The sequence below is a fragment of the Cynocephalus volans genome, chromosome X (genome assembly GCF_027409185.1).
Source record: "Cynocephalus volans isolate mCynVol1 chromosome X, mCynVol1.pri, whole genome shotgun sequence".
Classification (NCBI taxonomy): domain Eukaryota; kingdom Metazoa; phylum Chordata; class Mammalia; order Dermoptera; family Cynocephalidae; genus Cynocephalus; species Cynocephalus volans.
The window spans coordinates 175,515,049-175,536,055 of record NC_084478.1 but is presented as its reverse complement, the minus strand read 5'-3'; the positions used below and the strand labels follow the sequence as shown (position 1 = coordinate 175,536,055).

Below are 21,007 nucleotides of genomic sequence, written 5' to 3'. Positions count from 1 at the left end.
TATGATTCCGTTTATAGGGAATATCCAGAATAGAGAACTCCATAGAGACAGAAAGTAGACGAGAGGTTGCCATGGGCTGGGGGCAGGGGCAAATGGGGAATGACCACTTAATGGTTAAGGGGCTTCCATTTGGGATGATGGGAAAGTTCTGGAACTAGACAGCAGTGATGGTTGCACAACATTGTGAATGTACTAAATGCCACTGAACTGTACACTTAAAAAAGTTAATTTTATGCTATGTCCATTTTACTTCAATAACCGAAAAAAGGCCCTAGCCCATAAGGAAGGTCTCTGCATGGACGCAATGCTCCTTATCCCATGTCCCCTCCAAGCTTCTGTGCCTATGGCATCAGAGCTAAACAGCCTGGCTGTAAGTCTACTAACTGGGGTCAATACCTTTGCAAGCCAAAAGTTGACACTCAGAGTCTAAAAAGGGCTCCTTGGGTGAGCTGGGGAGGCGTGTTCTAGACAGAAATTGTTTTAAAAGCCAACGTGACCAATGATAGTGGGAGCAACTTTGTTTGGTGTGTCATAGAAGGAAGAGGCCATAGACAGATGCCCTCTAGAATGCACTGGACTAACCAGATGTTTTCTGGAGTCTTCTCCCACCTACACAGCAGCAGGGTCTTTCACGTATGCTCTAAAGCCTGTTGTCGTCTCATTTAGCCCACTGTTGGGGCACAGGCCAAGGCAAAGTCCTCTTGAACCTAGGCTTCAAGGCTTGTCCCTCAAGCCTTCCAACCGGGTGCCTAATTTTGTTTTACCCTTATATTCTCTTTCTTAAAGAGAGCCCGAGATTCTATAAGCTTCAGTCCCGAAAGCAGAAATCTGTATCTGATCAACCAGTAAACGTTTTTTCTGGTTTTTGTTTTTTTTTTTTTTAATTTTCCAGTAATATCGAGGTATAATTCACAAATAAAACTGTATAAGTTTAAGGTGTATAATGTGCCAACTTGATATACATACAACATAGTCAACACATCTGTCACTTCACAGTTACCTTTTTTATCCTGAATTCATAGAACTCTTTTTTTTTTTTTTTTTTTTTTGAAGTCATAGAAACAGAGAGTAGAAGGGTGGTTACCAGGGGCTGGGGAGGTGTTGGTCAAAGGGTACAAACTTTCAGCTGTAAGATGAATAAGTCCTGGGGACCTAAGGGGCAGCATGGAGCCTATGGTAAATAATACTGCACTGTGTACTTAAAATTTAGTAAGAGAGCAGATCTCAAATGTTCTCACAGCAACTGTTTTTCTATTCACCCCATTTCAACCACTCTAGTTGGTGTTCTGGCAATGCGGAGGACTGTCACCCTTGTCCCTGACCCTGCCACTGCATCCAAATGTAGCCAGTTCCCTATCATGCCAGGAAGGGAAGGGAAGCTGCAGGGGTCCAGCAGAGATGTCTCCTGGCTGCCCCTTCCAGGCAGTCTGCAACTGTGTGTTCCCCAGAGAGCCTTGACCAAAGGCCTTCTATCTCGGCACCCGTATTTCTCCCCTCATAAGGTAATCTGTGCCCCTCGCTGGGCTGGGGCAGGTAGTGCTATCTTTGAGAGTGTCTGCACTTGGCTTTCCTCGGCCTACTGTTACCCCAGGGAGAGAAGCCCTCTTGCATGGGGGAGAAGAGAATTCACTTTTGCTCTGTAGGAGCAGCCCAGGAAGAAAACATTTGGTAAGCATTAGATTCCCAGAGTTGGAACCCATTCACTTGACAGGTGGGGAAACAGGCCTGGAGTGGGGAAGGGACCAACAAGAGGTCACACCACAAAGTCCCTAGAGGCATAGCCCAGCAGGAAGCAAAAAAGTTGGGCTTAAATGGCCTCTTCCCAGTGGCCTTGGTGGCCTCCAAGCTCAGCTGTGCCTGCACTGCTCCTCTTTCCTGTGTGACTTCAGGCTTGTCAGTGTGATTCAGGTGAAATGCAGATTGAGCTTGTTAAGATGGGTCCTGCAAACACACAGTAGTCTGCACTGGGACAGTGCCTCACCTTTGACCTTCAGCTCCTATTCCAGCCCCTAGGCAGCACCTGCTTCATCTATAGGTCAGCCTCACCAAGTCCATCCAGAGGGTTGAAACCAACTTCAGTTCTCTTCTCCCCAGTATATGGGAATGTGTTTGGAGGAGACGGGGTCAGGGCTTCTTCCTGTGAAAAGAGGCCCACGAGCACATCTCTCCTTGGACTTAAAGGCCTATCTTTTGATGCCCATTCCAGAGCTCTTTCCTCCACCCCAGCCTGCCTCTGCCTGCCTCAGGTGCTGAGCGTGCCGTCTCCACTGGCTCAGGGCAAGTCAGGGGCACCAACAAATCCCCTATTTATAGGTCGAGATTCTTGCTCCAAGTCACCCATTAGCAGAGATTGGTTCCTGAGACATAACTGACTTCCTCTTGAAGTCAATCAGCATTCAGAGTTCTCTGCCATTCCCAGCTATCCTGGGATTCTCCAGAGCCTCATGTCTTACAATCCTGGAAATGCTGAATATCCTGTTTGTTCTACAGAAAGGTCAGTTTCAGTTTGTTGGGACATTCTGCTGAAAAATCACCATGCAAATGACACATATGCCCAAATATAGGCATTTGTACTGTACTCATGGACATTCATTTGGGCCCGTGTGTATATCCAGGCATATTCTCTTCTTCTCTCCCACCCTCCCTCTGTGCCCTCCCCACCCCCATTCCTGCAAATCCAGTCCCGATGCATCACTGTCTTTCTACTCTGAGGCTGCCTCTTGTTATGCCCCATGACATCTTCATTACTTTCTGCGGAGCAAGCCTCCTAGGAAGCACCCTTGTCCTCAGAGGGCTTGGAATCTACTGTAGTTGGCCAACACTGTGCTTGGCAGCTCATGAGGTGAAGGAAAACGTAACAATGCTGAACGAGGCTGTTGATGGAGTATGAGACAGGAGAACTGGCAAGCCAACTGCCTGAGCTGAGCTGCTGGCGGTGCTAGTGGGAGAGAAAGGAGAGACTAAATAAGCCACAGGGGATTTCCCCCTTTTTGACAGTTTTGCCCAGGACCTACGTGCCCAGTGCCTTCTGGAAGGAAAATGAGGCTCCCTGAGTTGATCTTTCCTGGATAACTTTGACCTCCTACCTTGTTACCCAGTAGGAACTGTGCGTACTCTTTGCTGGCCTTTTATTGGTGTCCATGTTAAACCTCCAGCTAGAGTGTCCAAAACTAAGCCTTTATAACAACAGCTTGCCAGACTTCTTTGAAAAGAATAATATGCACAAGTGATATTCTTTATGCTCTTTATGCCCATTTTATGAGCCTGGACTGTATTCTTATAATCTATACCTCTTCCAAAAAATCTTTGCCCTTTTTGTCATTCTGGACTAAAAATGTAGAAAGGGAAGAGTTGCCATATGTCCTTGTTCAGGCAGAACCAGAAATAATGTTGACTTCAGAGCTAAACTTGGCCCCTATCAGAAGGGTTGCCTTTGTTTTCTCATTATTTAGGGGGCGGGGAAGCCATCACATGCTTCGAAATGCATTTTAATGAATGTTAATAAGGTCATGGGGATCACATTGGTGGCTTTGTCTGCCCGATTATGGAATGGGACTCTGCAGGCATTTATGTATAGAGAGAAACTAATTCGTTTCTAAAAACGCCGGGGCACTGTCCCTCACTCCCTCCTCCTTCCCCACCACCAAAGACAGGACCTGTGGGGGCTCTGGATGGGAGCTGGGACACCTGGGGTCTAGTGTCCTTATCCCTTAACTGACTTTGTAACTGAAAGCAAATCACATCCCATTCTGTAAAAAGAGAAAGTTGAGATATGCTCTCTAGAAATGCTGCCAATGTCTACCGATTGGCTTATTGTCACAGTGAGAGGGCAGAGTCATGTGCGATCCATGGCCTGAAGGAAGCAGTGTGTGCTAGTAGCTGGGACTAATAGCTTACTGTCACGGAGACCACAAAGACTGGAAAACAGCATATGGGTGAAGCGGGAAGGCTTGTTTAGAAAGGTCTGGAAGCTTGATGGGGGGCCAGCCGCCCCCACCAGGATGTTGAGAGGGGAAGTCATTCCAGAGCAGTGAGTTATCTGCTGCACTTAATTAAAATGGTAGCTATAGGATTCAGTAAAAAATGCCCAGCCTGGGCAAGCAGAACCTCGGCAGCCGCACCCCCTGGCCCAGGTGACCTGGGAAGGCACCAGTGTGGCACTGGGCATGGAGAAAGCCCAGCCAGCTTCTCGCAGTTGAGAATAGTAACAAGTCATGGGACTGTAAAAGAGGAGGCACTGAAGCAAGCCTTTATCTAGGGGTGAAATTAACTGGATAGTGGATTTCCACGCCTCCCTGATGCCTGGTGAAAGCAGATGCTATTACAGCGGGGCTGAGCACTTCTGTGTAAACACAGCCGCCTGTCCTCGGCCTTGCTTAGGGTTGGCTGGTGTTATCGCTGCTCAGCCAGGGCGCTTCAGGCTAACTGTTGAAAGCTCTTACCATAAAATCTGAAACGTGGAGCCACACGGCTTCTGACAAAGTGGAGTCTCATTTAAGTGCATTGAAAAAGGAAAGCCCAGAAGAGGCTCACAGCCTGCCACTCTGCCTAAACAGCAGCCTAGCTCGGCAGACACCCCCCACCCCACCCCTGGCGACAGCAAGATGAGCCCGCACCCCTCATCAGGCACCCTCCCAAAATGGTCAATGAGGCAAGCACCAGCGGCTGTCCAGCTGCAGACTTGCCATAGCAAAGGTGCAACCCGCTCCAGCAAATCAGATCTGCTGGCAGTGGGATGCCCCTTAATACACTGAGGGAGTATCCTGGGATCTGCTTTGTAACTGACGAGCTGGTTGGTTTCTAGAATTGGAACTGAGTGGGGCCCATCTGCTTGGATGTTGTGTGCACACAGGCTCCCATTTAAGAGAGGCACAGCCTTCTTTCTTTTGCCAGGAGCTCCTGATGTGACTTTTAGCATCTAGAAGTCATACCCTGACTTGCCCACCTCTGCCACCTTAGTCCCAGCAGGTTAATGGCAGACCAACAATTAAGGGAAAGTTCCGGGAGCCCACAGAATCTGCAAGCCAATTTCAGAGGTTTGCCTGGCTGAGATTCTAGGCCACTGCCCCTCACAGCCCCTGCCCTCCCCTCCCCTCCTTCCCCCAGCCCCACATCCTTCAGCTTCCTGATTCTGCATAGACTTCACTATCATTTACCCTGCCTTGCAGTTCAAGACATTAGCAACAGCACACTGGGCCCAACCACGGCCAGCTTGGACTCCCTGCGGGGGATCCCTAGGTAAAACCCACACTCGGTCATCCCTGATTGGTCCATTTCATACATTTCTGTTTTTGATATGTTGGATTTCTTTGGGAGAATGTAGAAAAGACCAAATTTCAGTTTGGGATCCCGTGGCTGGTTTGTGGGCTGTTCCATAATTGATTGAATGAATAGCCGAGCTCCCGTGTGCTGAATTATTTGTGTTCATTTGTCCATTGGCTCATTCGACTGCTATTTACGGAGCACCTGCTTGGGCCAAATACTTAGTGAGCTGCTCCCTACACTAGCTCGGGGACACTATGGGTACTGTGCCAGCCAGGCTCCTGGATGACTAGATAGGCCTCTTCTTGTGCCTGCTCTACTCCTCCCCAACTCATTCTTGTCTGACCCATGGTATTCAGTCCTCAGACGAATTTGGTGGCAGAGCTGCCCCCTTGTTTGGGTTATGGGCAACTCAAAAGGAAAGTCAAAGAAGTATGCGAGTCCTCTCACCCAAAGCAGCCAGCCCCTTCTGCGGGACGATGCAGTGCCCTGCCAGCGGGATGGGTAAAGTGGTAGGGGAAGGGGCCCCACATCTGGCCTGGGCCTTGCCACCCTCTGCCTGAGCAACTCTGGGCAAGCCTTGCCCCCTCCCTGGATCTCAGGGTTCCTATCTTCAATAGGAGGGGATTGGACTCCCAGGGCCCTTCCAGGTCTGCCCTTTGTAATGCCAGGTACCAGATCGTGAGGCTCTACCAGGTACCACACGGTCTGCCCCACTTCCCTTAAAGTCAGAGCAGCATCGTAAGATAAGCGCTATACTTACACTCATCTTAAAAGTCAAGAAACTGGGGCTCAGAGAGGTTAAGTGGCAAGGCCAAGACCTGGTTGTGTCTGCCTTGGGACCAGGGCCCTATGCCATAATGCCTCCACCTATGCTCTGGCTGTCTATTTAAAATCACCCTCGGAGCTGTGTAAAACCTCCTGATGCCTGCCCCTGCCCCAGATGAGACTAAAGCCATCAATTGCAGTGGGAGGGCCCAGGAATCTGGATGTTTCTAAGTGATTCTGATGTGCAGCAAGGCCTGAGACGCGCAGCCCTGGTGGATTGACTTTGAGTTCACTCGACCGTGAGAGTCATGACCCCTGGCATGCTGGCAACGGGCCCCACGCACGTCTTAAGCTCCAAGTGAGCTCCAGGCTCATCAAAACAGAAGAGCCAAACATGAGGTGACATCAGAGAATCAGCTCAGTATGTCCTAGTAAGACTTCCAAAGCTAAAAAGGTTTTTGTTTGGGGGGAGGGTAACGTGAAAGAGCACTCCAAGAGAATTATATCTGTTCACCTGTCAGCATTCAGGTGACTTCCATGTCTCCTCACTTCTTTCCCTTGTTTTGATCATTCCCACACCTACTCCTCCCCCCCCCACTCCCTTTCCCCCTTTACCTGCTGACACGCAGGTCGTGAGCATTAACACGACAGCCGCAGATGACTGTATGAGGCTGTGAAAGAAGAGGAAGTCCTGCATGACTGGCCACTTCGCTTTGTTCGCAGAGGCTATGCTTTTGTAAATGGTGGGCAGCTCCCCCAAGGCGTAGATCCCAGATTGGGGCCTTTTCCTGTTGTTTGATATCTCCCCAACTCGAGGATACATCTGCAGAGAGGAATTTCTTATTTAGATAACTTTATACTGTGTGTGTGCGTGCGTGTGTGTGTGTGCGTGTGTGTGTGTGTGTGTGTGTGTGTGTGTGTGTTTTGGATTACATGTCCTTCTCATTAAAATAAGCAAGCAATGCAGAAATGCAGAAAATAGGAAGGGGATTGCCAGTAATCCCCAAGGGATGGTTGGGTATAGGTTCTTCCAAGTGATTTTTGTATGCACATAAGCAGTGTGTGTGTGCGTGCAAGTGCGCATATGTGTGAAAATAAATGGAACAGTGACTACGATGCCTGTCCTGAAATGCTTTCCCCTTAACAATATATCTTAAACAACTGCCCGAAGAACACACCCAGATCTGCTTCATTCCTGTCAAGGCCCTCTTGTCATCTCTTCTATCACTGCAGCCTGATGCATTTAACCAAGACAGGGAGGCATCCTGAAAATTCAATGTCTGTGTTATGGTTTTCCTTTTCTAAAATCGGGGTGTCTGTAGACAGGTAGGAATGGGAAATATTTAACTCTTCTAGTTTGCTCTCAAGTGCCTGCCTTCGGCAGCAGAGTTCATTTAGTAACTTCTGAATAGTTTTGCCGAACTCTCCTTAAGTGGGCCAGGAGTACCCTTTGCATGACTTTCTGTCCTGTTTAGTTTACAGACAGCATAATGCCTTATTTGAAATGTAACAAGACAGTTTAAATAAAACACAGCAACAAAGAAACAAGCATTATGGTTCCAAAAATAGGCTGTACTTTATAGTTTTGACAACTCTAAGTCTTTAAATTGCGAGGTCTGTTTTATCTTGCAGGCTTCCTGTTCATTAGCTTCAAGGTGCCAAGCCTTTATAAAAATTCCTCTGTCTCTCTCTCTCTCCTCTCTTCTCTTTCAGCCACAGGGAACCATTAAGAGGAGACAGGAAGGAGACAACTTCCAGTTTCCAGGCATGGCTGACGGGGGTTACCCTAATAAAATTAAGAGGCCTTGCCTTGAAGATGTCACCCTTTCTATGGGCCCAGGTGCCCATCCCAGTACCCCCTGTGCAGAGCTGCAGGTTCCTCCGTTAACGATGAATCCTAGCCCTGTGGCTATGGGCGTAGCTGGCCAGTCATTACTACTTGAGAATAATCCCATGAATGGCAGCGTTATGGGCCCACCATTTGTGGTACCACCAACCGCAGAAATGGGGCTGAAAGGGGCCACGGTTCCTTACTATGAGAAAATCAACAGCATGCCGGCTGTAGACCAGGAACTTCAAGATCTGCTGGAGGAGCTAACCAAAATTCAAGAACCTTCTCCAAATGAGCTAGATCTTGAGAAGATCCTGGGGAGCAAGCCAGAAGAGCCACTGGTCTTAGACCAGCCTCAGGCAACCCTAGGCACAACTCCCAAGCCTTCAGGTCAGATGCCACACTTGGAGAGCCTTGGTGCCAGCAAGGAGTTTGCTTCTAGTTGCAGCCAAGTCACTGGCGTGTCACTTCAGATCCCGCCCTCCTCCACTGGGATCAGCTATTCGATCCCTTCCACCAGTAAGCAGATCGTCTCACCCAGTTCTTCGACAGCACAGGCCAAGAACCAGATGCAGGCCATGCTCCCTGTCACTTTGCCCCCCCTAGCAGTGCCTCAGTGGCATCACGCCCACCAGCTGAAGGCATTGGCAGCCAGCAAGCAGGGGTCTGCTACAAGGCAGCAAGGGCCTACCCCGAGTTGGTCCGGTCTGCCTCCTCCAGGCCTCTCCCCACCTTATCGCCCAGTGCCGTCGCCACACCCGCCACCACCGCCGCAGCCATTCAGCCCTCAGAGCCTCATGGTGTCCTGCATGTCATCCAACAACTTGTCAGGCAACACTATGCAAGGCTCTGCCAATGCCTTACTCTCAAGCATGGTGTCCAGCAGCAACGCTGCCCTTGGGCCCGCCATGCCCTATGCCCCTGAGAAGCTCCCCAGCCCAGCTCTCAGTCAGCAGCCGCAGTTCAGCCCACAGAGTCCCATTCTGGCCAACCTGGTATCCTCTACCATCAAAAGCCCTCCAGGACACCTGATGTCTGCTCTGCCCACCAGCAACCCTGGGCCATCTCCCCCCTATCGCCCAGAGAAGCTCTCCAGCCCAGGCTTGCCGCAGCAGTCCTTCACTCCTCAGTGCTCTCTGATCCGGAGCCTCACTCCCTCCAATAATCTGCTCAGCCAGCAGCAGCAGCAACAGCAGCAGCAGCAGCAGCAGCAGCAGCAGCAAGCAAACGCGATCTTTAAGCCTATGGCCACCAACTCATCTAAAACCCTGAGCATGATCATGCAACAGGGGCTGGCAAGCTCCAGCCCCGGAGCCCCAGAGCCATTTACTTTTGGCAACACCAAGCCCTTGTCCCATTTTGTTTCTGAGCCGGGCCCCCAGAAGATGCCCTCCATGCCTGCCACCTCTAGGCAGCCTTCCCTGCTCCACTACCTGCAGCAGCCGACACCAACACAGGCCTCATCTGCCACTGCCTCCTCCACCACTACTGCCACCTTGCAGCAGCAGCAGCAGCAGCAGCAGCAGCAGCAGCAGCAGCAGCAGCAGCAGCAGCAGCAGCAGCAGCATCCTGACCATTCTTCCTTCCTTCTGCAGCAGATGATGCAGCAACCCCAGCGCTTTCAGCGATCAGTGGCCTCGGATTCCATGCCTGCTCTGCCCAGACAGGTAAGACAATCTCATATATGGTTGTGTTCCTTCATTTTGGAAATAAGAACTGTGTTTTATGCTATACTTTGCAGGGCAGATCCAGGCTATAGTCCTCTCTGAGACGGGACTTGACTCTGGAGAAGGCTATTTGAATCAGCTAATTCTGTGTGGTTAAAGCAGTGCTAATGAGGCCAAGGTTATGATTTCAGTGCCTGTTCAGGTCACCTAACTTTCTCTGGAACGAAAACTACACCCACAAGGTGCTCCCAGGGGAAGGAGCTGGGGGGACAAGTGAGAATCGTGCAGCCTTCCCCTGTGCTGGCCCATGTAACGGGACTAGTCAAGGCTTCTTAGGATGTGAGGAAATTGCACCGAAGTGTTTAAATCTTGTCCCTGCTGGCATAAACATAAACACTGAGCCTTCAAGAAACACCACAGCAAACTTGCAGAGCAACTGCAGTGTGCCACACATCACTGTGCTGGATACTGAGGCAGGTCCTGAAAGGAAAGACAGGCACTTGTAAGGTAGCTACTCTTATCATCTCCATTTCACAAAGAAACTGAGGCTCAGAGAGTGGGAATGACTTGCCCGGAGTCACACAGTTAGCTAGGGACAGAGCAGGAACTTGAAGCCAGGCAGTTTTCAAGCCTGTGCTCTTCTCCAAATTACTTTTGACTTCTCCCTCTGCATCTCCTTTTCAATCACTAAATGCATCCGATTCTAGCTGGGTGGTGTCTATCACAGTTCCCACTTTTCATTGCTCTGATCCCTGCCTGTATTAGTGATCCATTGCTGTGTAACAAATTACCCCAAAGCATCAGCTTAAAACCACACATGCGTAGTACCTCACAGTATCTGTGGGTCAGGAATCCTGGCACAACTTAGCTGAGTCTTCTGGCTCAGAGTCTCTTGTAAGGCTGCAGTCATCTCAAGGCTAAACAGAGAAGGATCTGTTTCCAAGTTCACTCACGTGGTTGTTGGCAAGAAACAGTTCCTTGTAGGTTGTTGGACTGAGGCCTCAGTTTCTCATGAACTATTGGCCAGAGGTCTCCCTCACTTCCTTGCCACATGGCCTCTTCATAGAGCATCTCACAACATGGCAACTGGCTTCATCCAAGTGAGCAAGAGAGAGCCTGCCAGCAAGGCAGCAGGGGTTGGGGGTGCCATCAAGTCAGAAGTCACAGTCTTTATAACCTAGTCTCAGAAGTAACATTCCACCATGTTTGCCATATTCTGCTCACTCAATGTAAGCCACAGGGATTGCGTGAAGGTGAGAATACCAGGAAGCAGGGCTCATGAGGGCCATGTCACATGTCTGCCTGTACAGAATGCTGTCAGTCACAGTCCTTCCTTTCCAGGGATCTCATCCCTGCCCGAGCTCAGGCCCTCTTGAGTCTTTGTCTGCATTCATAACTGGTTGACCCTTAATGGGTTTGCCCCAATAAACCATTCAATGCTCTAAGAGTTGCCCTGCTGGAAGGGTGACCTGATCATGTGTCACACTTTCTCAGAAGTCCCCAGAGCCCCATAACCTGGCCCCACCAACCTCCCGAGATTCAGTGTCCATCAGGTCCTGTCTTACGTTTCATTTCCGTACCACTGAACCTCAGGAGGCCACTGAAACCAGTTTATGGACCTCTGGGGACTTCCGAGCACTCTGTGCCATCTCGGCCTTCGCCCCCACTATTCCCTGTGTCTGGCCTTCCCTTCCTACCTTTTCTCTTCTGTCCAACTCCTGTGGCTCCTTAAGGCTCAGGCACCATCCCCCACAGGGGCTGACCTCTTATTTGAGAGCCCTGTACGAGCACGACTGTGGCGGTCCCTGGGAGATAGAGACCGTGTCCTTTCCATCCAGCTCTTGGGGAGCTCGACCAAGCAGGGTGCTTGACACTGGGAACTGGACTTCTGATGGCTGCGTACAGTGAGCAGAGCTCACATGGGGGTAGCCAGGGCGAGCAGCATGAAGACAGACGAAGCAGGCAGGAGAGGGCAGGCCCCCCAGGGGCTCGGGGCCCTTGGCTACAGTTCCGGAGCAGTTCGGTTTGATTTTATTATAGGGCTATTGCCATCTGTTTGCACGGACTTCTGCAGCTAGCTCGGTGGAGCACCAGCGTCAACACTGGAACCCTTCCCCTAGCAGGCCAGATCCTCAGCCTGGAGACGTGTCACCATTCAACATTGTGAGCCTTTGTGTTTTGTCTTGTCTTCAATTGGGTACATTTGGAGCCTGACTGTGTTGCCCCAGAGCCTGATCAGCTGGCTCAGAGGGAGAATTCTCAATGATTGGGGTTGTAAAAATCACACCCAACCCAGTGACCTCCAGGGGGTTGGAGAAAGCGTTCAGGAGAAAGACCATACAGCCAAGCTCCCTTAGGCTAGGAGCATGATAAAGGGCTCAAGCCATCTCTGCCAGCAGAGGCCAGAGGCTGAGCTCTCCAAATGGGAGCTGCCAGGAGCTGCCTTCCTCTCCCTTTTCTCATACTAATCCTCAAAGGTGGGGGCTGTTATCATTCCCTTTACAGTTGAGAAGAAGGGCACAGAGGAGTCACCAGAGTTGCCCATAGTCACACAGCATCAGGGCCAGAGCAGGGAGCCTGGCTACAGAGCCCACACTCACAATCCCATGCCCGGGCACTGCCTCTGGAGCCTTCCATTCCTACAGTAACCTTTACTACTTCCTCCTCTGCAAAATGGGGTTGTTGATAGGTTGTTGAAAGATTCAATGTGTTAATACATCTACAGCACTGTGAACAGGGCCTGGTACCAAGTGTGTGCTGACGAAGGGTTTGCTTTCATTGTGACTTTAACTCCTGACCTGTTTTCTGGGGCTAAGATGCAGTTCTCAACACCAAGAACTATGTCAGGACAGAGTGCAAACAGCGCTCTCTCCAGATTCCAGGCCTGCTGCGAGGTTGACGGGAGTCATGGGGCCTATGAGCCTCATGGGCTCCTCCTGTTCTAGGCTCTGCTCCTCCCGGATCACTGCAGGCCTGGTGGGAAAGGGAAGAGGGCCATCTTCGTCTTGCAGGCAGGACTCTTCCTTCTGTCCATCTTGAGCTCTCTCGTGCTGTCCCTCTAGCCCTCTGCTCTCAACCTGTAATTCTTCTAGCCATACATGCTGAGCAGACCTCCAAGCTCAGCCCCCCTATTCCTTCCCATGGCCTCTCCCCACTAACTTCAAGGCCCAAGAACTCAGCCCTGGTCACTCTTCCAGAGGAGGACGAAAAGGAAAGGAAGAGGCGAGTGTTTGAGGCAAAAGCTGGTAGCCCTGTGGAAAGCCAGATGGCAGCCACAGTGGTGGGGAAGTGCCTGCTTCTCACTTCCAGCAGGGTACACAAACTTTCCAGGTTTTCCTGATGGCCACGCTAAGCCTTAGAAACACTAATTACCAAGGACATGGCATTTACCAGCATGTTGCTGTTCCCATGGATGATGGTGGTTACCGTGCAAAGACTGGACATGCATTTGAATGCAGGTCTTGGTTTTCTAAAGAAGTAGTTTCTAAATATGAGATGAGAAACAAACCCTTGGTAAACAGAAATGCCGATTTCAGCTGTCTACAGGAGCTCATTTTTATTTGCAAATTAGTATTTCTCAACTCGGGGGATTTCACTTCACCAGTTGAGTGAAATATGCAACTTCAAGGGACTATTGGCTTCCACTTAAGGGAAAAGGCAAATGCCATCTGGCTTCAGGGCAGCAGTTCAGTGTGGCAGGTTAAGCAAGGGCACTGGAGGCAGACAGAACTGAGGTTCGAGTCTGGTCCACACTGACAGAGCCAGTGCCGGGAGCAATGTTACTTAAGCCCTCTGAGCCTCAGCTGAAAATGGAGAAAGGAATAGTCCCCATCACACAGGGCGCTGGGAAGACAAAGGAGATGCTAACCTGAAATGGCCTAGAACAGTGCCCAGCACACACCATGTGCTCAGCCAGGGCTAGTGCAGGCTTGTGGGCTTGGACCTGAAACCCCTGGGGCCAGATGAGTTTCCAAATTCAGAACATTTAGGACTTTAGAAAGGTAACATGGTATACATACCAAATATCATACAACGCTCCAGTGGAATCTGGGGAAGCATTTTATTATTTTTGCAGAAAAATATGAATATTTAACTAAGTCCAGGTAAAATTTGCTCCCAAATATAATTTGGCACCAATTTACCAAAATAAAATTGGCTTTCAGAACTTCTTGGACTTGAAATGACAGATAAGGAATGTGGACCTGGAATTATCAAGGGAGGAATCTTTAACTCTCTTTGGCGTTGTGACACCCAGCCCTGGTTTTTTGGATTTCGGTGACCCCAAATCATCTCACTGTATTCCTCACCCTACCTCCAGGCTGTTTTTAATCAAAGTGAGGCAGAATGACTATTGTTGCCATAATTTGATGCCCCTCCTCCCTGAAGACTATTAGAGATACCTTAGGGTGTTGCAAAAATCAGGGTTAGGACTTAACTTCAACTTTAACACCCGCCACTGGAAAATGAGCCCTGCATTGACTCAAAGACAAAAACAAGTGTGTGGAGATCTGCAGAGCTGGAGTGCGGCTCCATGGGAGGAGGGATGTGGACGGTGGCCAGTTGGAATGAGAACAGAACAGCCTGGAATCTGATCCTCCAGGCAGGCCGCGCGGCACAGGGGCAGGGGGCAGCTGCGGAGAAATAGACCAAGGAGGCACATGATGTTGTTTTGACAAATTTTGAGAGGGGAGAGTAAGGGGACTCAGGCCTGCCTTGGAAAAGGCTGGATTTAGCCCGTACTGGATCTGACATGCTTTCTACCTTTAACAATGAGCCTCGCGTCTCTTTAGCATAGGCAGCAGTGAACAGCCAGCAATTGTGCACACAGTGAACGCACCGTTTTTCCTCTCCAAGGGACTGGGCCTGTGACAGGAATCTGGACGGCTCCATCTGAGGTGGGACCCTGGGGAAGCCCCCTCGTCACCCCCACCCGTGAGCCCCTCTGAAGTGTAGCTCTCCAGCACCCAGGACCTGAAGGGAGACAGCATGTGGCAGTGGAGTCCGGGGACTTGGCAGGGGAGGATTAAATGAGATGAGGTAAAAGTGCTTAGCATAGGGCCTGGCACGCAATAATGCTGCTCCCTCGATGTTAGCTGCCACTATTTCAGGAAAGTTCTAGAAATTCAGAACACAAGTAACCTAGTGGAATGAGCTTGGAATGCCTGAGCTCAGCATCCAGGTTCCTCTCTGGCTCCCAGGGGTGTTCAGTGACTTGCTGGCCTGCCTAGCACCAATGCCACCAGGAATGCCTGCTTGGTTATGGTCTTGGGGGCTTGGCATTTCTTGTCTGCCTTGGTTTTTGAAGGCTCAAAGCAGGCCCCCGGTGGATGCCATGGTGCACAGAGCACCCATCCCGAAGGGGTGCCTGCCTCTGTCCTCTGCCTTCTCTCCCTCTTCTCCACCTCTCACACCCACCCCCAAAGCCTCCACAAAGAATCTTTGCAGGAACCCAAGATTCATTTTGGTTTGGGCTTCCAAGGCGGGACTAGCCCACTTCGTAGAACATAACCTTTCATTACTGCTGTCTAAAATAGCACAGCAAATAAAATTCTTTACATTCAAACCATGACCTCCCATTGGAAACAAAAATGATCAAACCAGGTTAGTGAGAACAAGGAAATTCCCTATTCTGATCGAGCTTAGGCTCCAACTAGAGAAAGAGTCAGGAGAGACGGCAAGTGAGCCTTTTCCTATGCTTGGAATTGCTCACTTTTAGAAAGTGAACATTATCTTGCTGAAATACGTGACCCGCTCCCTAAAATCAGATGCACCACATAGTGTCAAAGAAGGGCCTGTGCCCTTGGACTTGCACGTCCTTTTGCTTGCTCCCCTGCCGCCTTCTCTTGTTTTGGGGGGAGGGTGGGTGGGGAAGTATCTTCATGTTTTTTCTCTTACTAATTCTGGTGAGAAGCATCACAGATTCCACTTCAAAAGTTAGTCCCGCTGCAGTGCAAGAGTGGAGGCCTCTGGGGGAAGCTCTAGGCTGCCCACCAGTCAACTGACAACTGGGGAAGGGCCCCCGTGTGCCAGATGAAGGATTGGGGGCCGAGAGTCAGCTTTCAAAGAGCCCATGGATCAGAGCCTGGAGCTCGCCCTGCACGCATCTTCTCTACCAGACACGAACATGTTTTCCTGAGCGAGCATTCTTATTTTGTATTTAAACATGATCGTACGTGCAAGCTTAGCTCTTTCTTTCTTTCTAAACTGGGCTGCAAAGAGCCATTTAGTTTGGGGAAAGTTTTTTAGCTGCTTTGGGAGCAGCTATGATTGGGCGCAGTGTAACATGCATTTTGAAAATTTGGGGACCGCTATCAGGGTTGACAAAGTTTTGTTTTAGCCACTCTGAATTGCCAGGAAATGAAACAACGCAGGCTGTTGAATTTGGGAAACACAGGCTCAGAACTTGGTACTGATGTTACCAAGAATCAAAAACTTGTTTTCATTTTCTGTTTTGGTTTCTGAGAGCCATTAATGATTCTCCACCCCAAAGCTATGTTTCTTTTTCAAAAAGCGGAAATATAAAATGAGTGGCTTTGTCAAATGCTAACCTCTTAAATGTCAACCTTTTTTTCTGTCAGAAGTTGGACAATGAATGACCTGACAGGAAGTCATCAAGTCACGTTGAATGAGTGAATGAGTTGCAGTGAAGGGGACTTTACGCTGTGTCCCTGAGGAATGAGCCCTCACTCACTGCACTCAACACCAAAACTCACGGGGATGCTAGAAGCCCCCTCTACAGAGGCTCCCTAATAGAGATCAACAGATAGCATTTTTCATTGCTTAGTAACTTGGCTTATAAAAGCCAAAGAGGCAACCATTTTCAGAGGCCTCCTGTCCAGTTTTTTGTTCTGTTTCGTCTTAGCATGCTTGAAGAGAAACAAGGAAACTTCCTGGGGGGCTGGGGGAGGGGGGGGTGGCGGGTCCAAACTGAGACCTTTTAAAAACAAAGTGTATAAATTATTTTATACTGTTAGTTAAAACTTATTTGTCACTGTAAGGCAAGGAAAGAAATCTCATTTCACTTTTCAAAGAGCTTAAGAGGACAGAAGTAAATCATTATATTGTGCTGCTTTAAACCGTATGTCCTCCTGAACCCATACAAACCCAAAATGTAGAATGTCACGTGGAGTGGCAGTCCAGTTCCGTACGTACAACAAACTTGAAGGTGAAGGGCTCCACCACTGTCACGTCTCTGAGTGGAAAGCTAGCAAAGTACAAACAAGGTCCAGAGCAGATGCAAAGTCACAGCGGCCTTGCTCCGTCCAGCTGGAGCCCTAATATCTACAGCTAGTATCGTCACGGAGTGCATGAGTGGACGGTGCCAGAGCGACAAGCCGGGGTCGGAGAGGTGACCGATCCAGGCGAGCAAAACATAAGGACTCAGGGGACTCAACCACATCCTCCCCTCCCCTTCCGGCACCCTCCCCAGCTTCCCTCTCTCAGATCCATTCATGGTCCTACAGTACAGATTTAGGAAACCTTTCCTGAGCCTAATTGTACTGTTGACCTGCTCTGTCCCTTGGGGATTGACGACCCCCACGACCTGAGCCTGCTGTGCCAAGCAACTGTGTGTGCTCTGCCCTGGCTACTTTTGAGGTCGAAGGGGCAGTGGGAGACAGAATGTTGCTAATGGCTGGAGCACCACACCCTACACGCTTTCTCCTGAGGAGTTGAAACGGTTTGGCATTTTATTTGATTTTGTTATTCTGCCCACAATGACAAATCCTACTTTTGTTTGCTTTATTGGGTGGTGGGTTTTTGCTAGATGAGGGCTTACAGTGTTAGTTCCCCTATCCAAAGCAGTAGGGTTGTTGAAAGCTGAAACTGACATAGAGGTCCAAAGAGATCACCCCACCCCCATCCCGAGGCTGATCTCTGTGGCTGTCCTGAGACTTCGAGATTCCTGACTCCTACTTGAATAACAGCTTCTAAGACAGAGAGTGGAATAAAGGGTCAGCACTGATCTGTCTCTTCAGTGCTTTGTCCCTTCACCTCATGTTAATCGAGTTGCATGTTAGATTAGAAAATGTGCAGCTTGAAGTCACAGGGGAAGAGCTCAGCACCCACAGACCTTGATCTAGCGATTGGAGCTAGGTGCACAGGAGAAGAGACAGTGGGCACTTTGGGACATCATACTCATAGTCCTGGGCCAAATGTGGCCTTCAGGTCCTGAAAGATGCATAGCTCTACTTTGTCAAAAATCGTTCCAGCTCTTGCTTTGCTTTGGGGAGCTTTGGATTTGAAGCTAAAGGCACAGGTTCTGGCTGGCTTTTTCTCCCGTAGCATAATACCAAGTTCGGTCGTCTCCATTTTTGAGCAGAAAAGGTGAGCATAGCTTTGGGCACCTAGACCCTTCTGCAGGCCCACGTCTGCGTGGCACATGAAGAGAATTTCCCAAAGCCAGCTGGCTCAGTAGGCTAATAGATGAAGGTGAACTCCTCGCTTTAAATTGTGACTAATGATCATTTATTTCCATGTGACAAAGCTTTGAATGTTATGGGAGGCCCCCACTCAGGCCTGAGTGGGAACAAGTGGGAATAATAATATGCCCTTTATTAGGCAACCCTATCAAAGAAGAGTTCTGGAAAACGTGAACAGACAAAGCACTCGACTATAGCTTTCTAGTTTCACATCTTCAAACACCAAAATTTTGGCACCCATTAGAATGGTCACTATAAACAGACACACACACAAATACACACATGCACACAAATACGCACACGCACACAGAGACAATAGCAAGTGCTGGTGAGAATGTGGAGAAATTGGAGCACTTGTGCGTTGCTGGAGGGAATGTAACACGGTAGAGCCACTGTGGAAAACAGTATGGCAGTTCCTCAAAAAATTAAACATGGAATTACCATATGACCCAGCAATTCCACTTATGGATATATATCCAAAAAGATTGAAAGCGGCGTCTTGAACAGATTATCTGTACATCAGTGTTCATAGCAGTGTTATTCACAATAATCAAAAGGTGAAAACAACCCAAATGTCCATCAACTGGTGAATGAATAAACAAAATGCACTATGTCCATATAATGGAATATTGTCCAGCCTTAAAAAGGAAGGAAATTCTGATACACGCTGTAACATGGGTGAGAACCTTGAGGACATGAAATAAGCCAGACACAAGAGGACAGATATTGTATGATTACATTCACATGAGGTACCTAGAATAGTCAAATTCATAGAGACAGAAAGTACAATGGTGGGTGCCAGGAGCCGGGGAGAGGGGGAACGGAGAGTTAGTGTTTAATGGGGACAGAGTTTCAGTTGAGCAAGATGAAAAAGTTCTGGAGATGAACGGCGGTGATGGCTGCACAGCATTGGGAATGTGCTTAAGGCCACTGACCTGTACACTTAAAAACAGTTAAAATGGTCAGTCTTATGCTATATATATCTTACTACATTAAAAAGAGAATTGAATTGCATTCTCTTTCATGGCTGAGTAGTATTCCATTGTGTATATACACCACATTTTCTTTATCTGGTCGTCCGTTGATGGGCACTTAGGTTGGTTCCATATTTTAGCTGTTGTAAACAGAGCTGCGATGAACATGGGAGGGGGTTTGGGAAGTGATAGTTCGGGCAAAGGGCATGAAGAAATATCATCATTTGTAAAAATGAATATGCTCATAATAAATAATAATTTAGAATTTTAAAAAAGAGAATTGATAAAACTGTAGCTGTAAAGCTCTTGCTAATTCTCTCCTAATCAAAAGCAGCACTTTCTTTTCCAATGTTAGTGTGCAATATAAAAGTGGCAGCAAGCTAGCTGCCCGTTTTCCATCTTAGGGAGGAGTGCTGACTGTGTTCACTCGTCCTTTTGCATGGGCTGCCTGGGTGTTCTGCATGTCTTATTGAAGCATGTGTGCATTCAACACACAAGATAGGGTCACCGGGCATAGCCAGTGCTTAGAAATAACTTTCCTGGTAAATTGGACAAAATGGCTGTCCCTTTCTGGGCATTTTGGAGAAATGACAACATGTGGGTGGGGGAACAAAGAAGTGAGTGTAAATAGGAACGAACCTTATCTTTGCTTCTGAATGGGATGAGAAACCCCACTTACTTCATTGGCTGTCTGATGCATCTGCGAGTCTGGAAACACCATAATGACTCACAGTTTGCTGAGTAATACAGGAGCCAGCAGAACAATGCCGGTGACTCGCCGTCTCTGACTGGCTTTCTATACAAACTGTTCTTCTGGAGCAAGTGCTAAGCCTTGGGATACAGTTCTGGAAAAGGTTAAGGATCTCAAATACAGTTAGAACAAGCTCCTAAGGCCTTGGCACTGGCGCACAAAGTAAAAAACAAGAGCCTCTAACCAATGCCTAAATGAATTTTGGAAAGCTGACTCACCTGGGCATTGTGTCCCCCACTTATGCCCCAGCTCGCAAGAACTTTGGTTTCTGCGTCTCAGGGCTTGGTGATGTCCACTTATTAAATTAGACTTATTTGTGTCTTGTCTGCTCCCCTAGTTGATGGGAAATTCCTCAGGCACAGAAACACGTCTTATCTAGCTCTGTAAATGTGGGCTGGGCGACCCCTTGAATGAATGGGTAGAAGAATGCAGCGGAGGGCCGAGCCCCTGGCGCACTCGGGAGAGTACGGCGCTGGGAGCGCTGCGACGCTCCCGCCGCGGGTTCGGATCCTATATAGGAATGGCCGGTGCACTCACTGGCTGAGTGCCGGTCACGAAAAAGACAAAAAAAAAAAAAAGAAGAAGAAGAAGAAGAATGCAGCGGAGAATAAACCAGTAAATGAGTCTGCTAACCTCTGCAGAATGTTAAGTTCTTGAGATCGTTTTGAGTGTTTTACAGTAATTATTGATAGAAATGCCCAGGCTTTCAGGCTTAGGAGCCTGCTGAACCCTTACATTCTCAGGTCGAGCAGCAGGGAGAACTTTGCGTCTGCACGTAGGGCCACTACCCCCGGACCACAGTGCATCTTCCCAGCCCAGTTGAGCTTCTTGCCCTTCTACAGCACTTGTGCAACATCCGAGTACGTGTGATTTCTTCACCTTTCAACAAATACGCAGCTTTAGACTTCCAGTGGTAATTTGCACTGGTTGTTCTGTTGCTGTTGTCATCGTCATTTAATGCAATTTACAAGGACAAAACAAGACTTCTGGCTGCCATTTCACATACCACAGTGACAGCAGTACGTGATAAGAAAAGCCAAAAAAACAGCTAGCTTAGAAATTCAGGCCACTCATGTTATGGCTTTTCCCAGTTAAGAATTTTTCACACCACTCTGGGGTGACACTGTACTTCGCACATAAACCAATCGATTTCAGCCCTGAGAGTAGTGAGTGGTCTTCACTTACACACAGTGTATTTATAACTCCTATTTCTTTTCAACTAGCACAGTATCAAGTGAGCATGTTTTGAAGGCTGTTCAGCATGTGTCCTTGTCCTGTTAGGTTCAAAATGTAACTTATGTGAACACTTGGTTGTGTTTGAATAAGCTTCCGCC

The 21,007-nt window shown here is 48.8% G+C and overlaps 1 protein-coding gene across 3 annotated transcripts in view; it reads left to right on the top strand.

Annotated features, from left to right (window-relative positions):
- MAMLD1 (mastermind like domain containing 1) overlaps positions 1-21,007 on the top strand; it is a 116,257-nt gene that overhangs the window by 67,002 nt on the left and 28,248 nt on the right. For 2 of the 3 annotated variants that reach the window (XM_063083588.1, XM_063083590.1), the window contains exon 3: positions 7,744-9,528. In XM_063083588.1, the coding sequence (XP_062939658.1) occupies positions 7,744-9,528 (1,785 nt within the window). Of the gene's footprint in view, positions 1-7,743; positions 9,529-11,568; positions 11,692-21,007 lie in introns of all 3 variants that reach the window. The other variant, XM_063083589.1, reaches the window with a different exon arrangement.